General features: G+C 28.1%; 1 protein-coding gene across 1 annotated transcript; it reads right to left on the reverse strand.

Moving 5' to 3' along the window:
• Positions 1-678: 678 nt before the first annotated feature.
• Positions 679-6,792, reverse strand: LOC120069506 (basic helix-loop-helix (bHLH) DNA-binding superfamily protein). Its single transcript, XM_039021279.2, has 7 exons — positions 6,430-6,792; positions 5,257-5,866; positions 4,508-4,630; positions 3,215-3,286; positions 3,042-3,107; positions 2,029-2,067; positions 679-989 (listed from the first exon to the last, which is right to left on the reverse strand). The coding sequence occupies exons 1-7, from the start codon at positions 6,687-6,689 to the stop codon at positions 825-827; spliced, it is 1,335 nt and encodes a 444-aa protein (XP_038877207.1). The 5' UTR covers positions 6,690-6,792; the 3' UTR covers positions 679-824.
• Between the last annotated feature and the right edge of the window lie 264 nt (positions 6,793-7,056).

The following is a 7,056-nucleotide window of genomic DNA, read 5'->3' on the forward strand; positions in this document are numbered from 1 at the left end:
TTGAATTTTTTGATTTCAAGAATTGTCATAGTTAAGAAAATCCATGAGTTTAATGCAATTTAAAGATTAATTGTGGAATGTCTTTAGGAAGCAATTAAGAATTGTCATAGTTAAGAAAACCCATGTGTTCGACGATCAAGAAAGAAGTTGAGATACCTTCAAACCCGAGCTTGACATTTCACACAATTGTTATTTTCTCATTACTCTACTTGCATTTACTTCTTTTTTTTTTTTTTTTTTTTTTTGTGCACCCTTTTAATCATACTCTAAATCCACATCCAAACCTCCCCCTCTTTTCATTACCTTTGAATTTTAACAATATTTTCTACGAACTCTGTCAGCTCTCTGTGGATCAATCTCTCTCACTTATTCTACAAGTTAAAAAGGAACGGTATAAATTTATTTGACCAAAAGGGACATGACAAACCTTGCGCAATCACTATGAAAAACGTATGATTTTAAAAATCCCAAAAATTCTGTGAAATATCCACTTCCTATGCCTTTTTTTTTTACGTTTTACTTTAAAGAAAGCACATTAGTTAATTTTTTTTAATAAATGTCAAAGTATGTAAAAGTTACAAGTGTTAAAGTATCATAGATTTTGTAGTAGGGCTTACTCATATAAGTGTAAGAACGAATATATAGCACATGAATAGGCTGAAAAATAATGCTTGAACATTGATGCTCTAAACTTGGTTGTATATTTCAACTTATTGAAATTTAGAAATACAGAAGAAAGGTGAGAGCAATAGAAGTAGTGTTAAGTTTCATTTATAAATAAATATTTCTTCCTATGAAATAAGTTGATATTTCAAATATAATATCTATCTATAGAAACAACCTCTGTAAGGTGTCCAATAGTCAGATCCTGTGTTCTCTCTATAGACTTGGGGAGTACATGAAATTGGAACTAAACAAAGCCCTCTGCTCCTTAGGTCAAATTTTCCTTCCCCTTTACCTTCTTTTCTCTCCAAGCTTTGCCATGGATCCTGAAAGGTATAAAATGTTACAACTAATCAAAATTTGTATAATCTATTATTATTATTATTATAAAAAAAATACTTTTTAGAATTGAATTCTTCTTTTACTTTCAATTTATAACAAATTTCAGTTCTAGAATTTAAAATTTTCAATGATTCAATCGTTGTAATGAAAAATATTATTAAAATTTTATGTGTTTTTTACGAGGGTAGATTGATATACTTATTAGGAATTGAATATATGAGTATAAATTGAAAGAGTAAGTCGTTACCGTGTGAAATTCACCCACTCTTTTGATGGAATTTTCTACAATTGGAGTTTTGAATTGTTTCAAAACTTTTGTATAGTTCATAATTCTCAGCTAATGAAGTTTACAACTAAATTATAACATAATTAAAATACAAAAGCAAAATTATTATAAATTAAAATTCAGAGAAAAAAATTTGTTACTGATATAAACATTTCAATGTCCAAAAAAGGGTCTTTAAACTATCTTTTACTTCAAATGTGAGGGTAAGTAATTTCCAGCCTTCATTTTTAAATATAGAAAAATAAAATAAAATATTTACAAAATATAATAAACTTTTAAAACTATCAATGATAGATGCTGATAGATACTGGTAGACTTCGTATCTATCAGTGATATTGATATACATTGATAGAAGTATATCAATGTATATTAGCGTCTATCATTGATAGTTGTAGAATTTTGCTATATCTTGTAAATATTTTAAACAATTTTACCATTTGAAATAATTTCTCTTTGATTAATGATATAATGTTTAATTTTAGGGTAATTACAATTGGTAGCATCTTTAGGAATAATAACTAGATGTATAATAGCAGCTTAAAAAATTGTAAATATAGCAAAATCTAATATCAATGATAAAATCTTTTGGATGATATAGTATATACCGATACACTATCTAAATTTCGTCATGTGTTGTAATTTTTTTATATTATGCTATATCTTTAACCTCTCTTTATTTTTTTTTTCCATAAAATATTGTTTAAAAATGGAAACAAGAAATGTAATAAGTAGCCTACCTTATAAGAATTCGTCTTCATGTATGGATTGCTCAGTAGCTGAAATATGGAAGGCGAAACAAATTTTAAGCACTGACAAACGTTTTATAATATATAAAGGTAAATTGCATTATATGACAAATATTTTTTAAAAAACCAAAACCATGACTTCAATTTTTTTATAATTGCAGATGTAATAATCACATAGAAATCAGATAGCAATCACATAACAATTATATAGAAGTCAGATAACAATCAAATTTTCAAATAGAATTTTTTTTACATATTTGTAAAAAAGTAAAACTTAAAGACATGCGCTCAATTTTCATCCCGACATCACAGATATTCTTATCCCTTCCCTTCCTTTATTTTTATTATTTTTTTTTTTTTATCTTTAATTGAGAAATAGTAAGATTATGTATTTGGTGCTCCCAATAATAGAAGGGAGATACCATCTTAGTTTCCAATCATTATTTCACATAAAGTTAATATCATATGATTTAAGTTTTATGTATCCAAAGTACTGACATAGAACATATAAAAGCATAAAAGACCAAAACATGGAAAGTGGCACTGAAACAAAAGCTAAAGCTAGATCTACAATAATAACTAGGAGAATGAAAAAAATTTCAAATCCAAAAAAACTTGGGTGCATACTGATGTCTAGTTTCCTATTGTATCCAATTATCATAGGATAATTAAATTTTTTTAAAAAATATTAAAAAATTATTTTTGAATAATTTAAATGATAAGTCAGTACAAATATTTTAAAATATAACAAAATGTCACTGTGTATAAGTGACTGACAATGATAGATTACGATAGACATTTATCACTGGACATAGATCGCGATAGACATCTATCATATACTAATAGATTCTTATTGTGGTCTATCGAGATTTATCTCTACTAGAAAGTGATATTTTGTTATATTTGGAAATAGTTTACCTAGTTTTTTGAATTATGGTTGAATTTTTATATTTAATACATTTTTTTATTTAAAAAAAGGGAAAAAGAGAGAAAATAATGCGAACCTGGACTTGCTCTTGTAGAAACTTTATGTATCCAATGGTTTCAGTTAGAACCGACGCCGTATCAGTCTGAAATGAAGTTAAAGAATTTTTCATGTGGAAAATAAAAAAGAAAAAAAGAAAATAAAAAAGTTGAAAATAACATAAAATTGAAATGAAGCAAAAGTCAAATTCACCTTTCCAAATGGCGACACAATTTGCTGAAGGGCCGTTATCCTGTCTCCAATTTTGACCTTTGGTTGTTGTATCTATAAATTATAACAAAATAATTAACATTCTAAACTTTTTTTTAAAAAAAAATTCATAATATATTAAAATTATGTCAAAATAAATTCATAAAATGAGTTAAAATAAACAGGTTCAGTTTATCATTAATATCATCAAATCTCACATTCCTATTATTCAATATATTTCACATTCCTTTTTAGACAATAACTTAGTATTTTCTACTTTAGAATCTACATCGTACTAATGATAATTTAAACATAGTTTAAACACATTCAATCATTATCTTAAATTAGAGATTTTTAAAATTTATTATAAAATAAAGTCAACTAAATTAATAATTCGTTCCATTTACAATTGATGCAGGATAACGTGTATTACGTCAAATTCATGATTAAACAAGAAAAATTTATCCATAAAGTTTAGTAAAAAGTGTCAAGAACATAATTCTATTTTCAAGAATATTTTAAAAAGATGTCTATTATCATCTATAAAATACCTATTTATAGTCATACAAGAAAATAAGAAATAATTAATTAACTTCTAACTACTAATTAAACTAAATTATATTAATAATATAACAATTCTTCCCATCGAACCGTGTCGGAGATTTTATTATACAAACGGTTAACATTAACCAAGAAGATTTTAAAATAGATTAATAAATAAAACATGCATATCGTGGGATAGGATATGCAATAGGTTAGCATTTTCAACTCTAAGAATTAAGTACATAGCATTATTTTTAAAAAAGTTATAAAGGTAAAAAAATCCATCGGTGATAGATTTTTACTAGTAATAAACTCTATTGTTGACTTCTATAAGTGATATAGTCCATCACTTATAGATTGCAAAAGTTAGATATCAAATTTCCTAGATATACTAATTATTCTGTATTGTGTTATATCCTTTAATATTTGGAATCTGATTAATTATATTTGCCATTGTTATATATATATAGGGACGAGCATCGGTCAGTAGGAGTCGATTTTTCAATCAAACCACCATCAAACTGAGTATGGTCGTTTTAGTAAATTGGTCGGTCGGTTTGGTTTATTCTTAAGATTTTTTTATACAAACACAAACCAATCCCTCTATTTCTCCGATCGACCGACTTCGATTCAGTCGGTCGACTCGATTTTTTGGTCTATTATGCTCACTCCTATATATATATATAGATATATACTGAGTCAAAATGATGTTGAAATTGAAATACATAAAATATAAGTTAGATATATGTAGACCTTATTAGATGCTGGAGTTGAATTATCTTGCTTAGCCTTTTTGGTGGAAGTTTCAGAAGATTCTTCGGACCTTTTCTTCTTCCCTTCGCTCAAAACTCCACTTCCTCGTCCACTAATTCTTGTCTGCAATTTCATTTCAATAAATTCAAACATTCTCATAACTTTTTCCACTCCATTTTTTTTCCTTCTACTTCATATTCACATTGCAACTAAATTCAATTCAATTACTGGTCTAGTTCTACTTTGATTTTACCAGTGAAAATTAATTAAAAATGATCGAAAGTAAATGCATTTCTTACTCGATCCATTATAGTTAAGTGGGGTTATTATATATGAACATGTTTAATGCCTACTCTTAAAAGATTATTTTATATTGATATAGAATTTTTCAATCCACTTTTGATTTTAAATTCTTTAAAAGCACTAAGAAGAACAAACTTATTTTTAATCCTAGCTGCCAAACACACTACTAGGCCATATATGGGAGATAAAATAGACCAAAAACCAAAAAATATATTCAAGCTAAGGTTTCATTTGATGATATGTAATTTAAAAAAAAAGTACAAATATTAGTTTATTTTTAAATATTAAATATTAAAGAAAGATTTTTTAAACCACTTGCTTGAATTTCTAAATTCCCACTAAGATTTAATTTTTCCCTTTAATATAATGTACAAAACAAATAAATTGTCAAAATAATAATAATTAAGAAAAATAATAAAATAATTAAAAGCATTTAATTTGCTTACCGGCGAAGAAATTTGGTGAATCTGCTTCTTACTATCAGCAGACAAATTCAATGACGACTTGAAACAAGGATTATTACTCCAACCATTGATACCAACCACCGATTTAGCCAGTCGTCCATTAAATGAAATATAATCCCCATAATTTTGATTATGAATCGACCTTCTAGGTATGCTCGAATCAAATGGGTCGAGTCCAGGGTCGGGCACGGTCCCATCTGGCTCGAGCACCTCATGGGTTGGTACAGTTGTAGCTCGGAGATGGTCGTGTTGGTCTTCCATCAAGTGTCGTAGTTGTGCATCTTGTCTCGGAAGAGCAATGGACCACGTGTTTACAAGATTTGAAAGCTTCAAAAACCTCTCATTTTGGAGCATGTGAGTGTGGGACGTTGTAAGAAGTCCGTTATTGTTATTGTTGTTGTTATTGGTGAAGGTTTGAAAAGTGTCATCCCAATTGTTGTTGTTTGTTGTGTCCATTTTTTTAAGGTAATCGCTACATGCGGTGGGTTCGAAGATTCCGGCGGTGGACATGCTTCTTGAGGATATTGTCTCAAGAAAATTCGCTTCTATATCTTCTTCGTTGCTTTGTAATTCCACATCGTTTCCTATGTTCCTACATAAATTAAAATTAATAATAGTAATTCCACAAAATTATATACACATATATTTAAGATTATCTAGGTATATGCATGGTGACTTCAAGCTACTCCATTATACCAAATTAAAGATTTCTTTTACCATTAAGATACTTCGGTCATGTTTAGTAATCATTTGATTTTTGGATTTTAGATTTTGAAAAATAAACTATAAAACACACATTTCAAAACAAACGTCTTGATTTTTTATCTACATTTTACTAATAAACCAAATTTTGAAAACTAAAAAATAATAATTTTTTTAAAATTTGTTTTTTTGAATTTAGCTAAGAATTCAACTCTTTTACATAAGAAAGATCTATATCATTGATTGAGAGGAAAAAAAAATGATTATTAAAAACCAAAAACCAAATTATTGGGTGCCCTTCAAATTTCTAGTCGTTTTTTAAAACTACTTGCATAACTTAAAAAAAATGTGAAAACACATAATATAAAATCAAATGGTTATTGGAGAAGGATTAAGAAGGTTGAAATCGTTATGGAGTATGACTTAAAGGAAGAAAGAAAAGAGAAAACTTACAACAAAACTTGGGTCCAGTGGTGATTATGATCAGAAGGATGATGAAGAAGGTGATTAGAGGTGAGTGAAGAGTGATTGGAAGCGTTGGTAAAGGAAGAATCGTCTTCACAAGAGGAATTAGAATTAGGGTTTTGGAGAAGCCAATGTGAATTATAAGAAAGCGAAGGATGGTGATGATGTTGATTATGGTTAATATCCCACCAGTTTTGTGGTGTTGAATTTGAGGTCGCAACAGAGCTTTCGGTGCACTCCTCTGCCATTTCTTCTTCTTCTTCTTCTTTCTTAAGCTTTCTTCTTATTTGGTTGAGTTTTTGAGAGGGGAAAAGTGAATTATAAGGAAGAAGAATGAAGGGGGTTGGTATTGTTTACATTCAATATTATGGTGACGTATGTGGGTATGTGTGTGTTTGTGTATTGGTAAATCAATTGGATAATATTTTGACGTGTTTGGGGTGTTGAGTTGGTTATCATATGAGTTATAATAATTTGTGTTTGGGTGATAATTTTGGTATTTAATCTGTAGCTTTTATAGTCTGTAAGTTATACTAATCTGTATTTGAGATGTTGAACTAGTTATGATAGTTTGTAACTTATAATAATCTTTTGGGGTGCATGTTATTTGAAATA

Source organism: Benincasa hispida, chromosome 7 (genome assembly GCF_027475165.1).
Source record: "Benincasa hispida cultivar pf3 chromosome 7, pf3_genome.v1.1, whole genome shotgun sequence".
Lineage (NCBI taxonomy): Eukaryota > Viridiplantae > Streptophyta > Magnoliopsida > Cucurbitales > Cucurbitaceae > Benincasa > Benincasa hispida.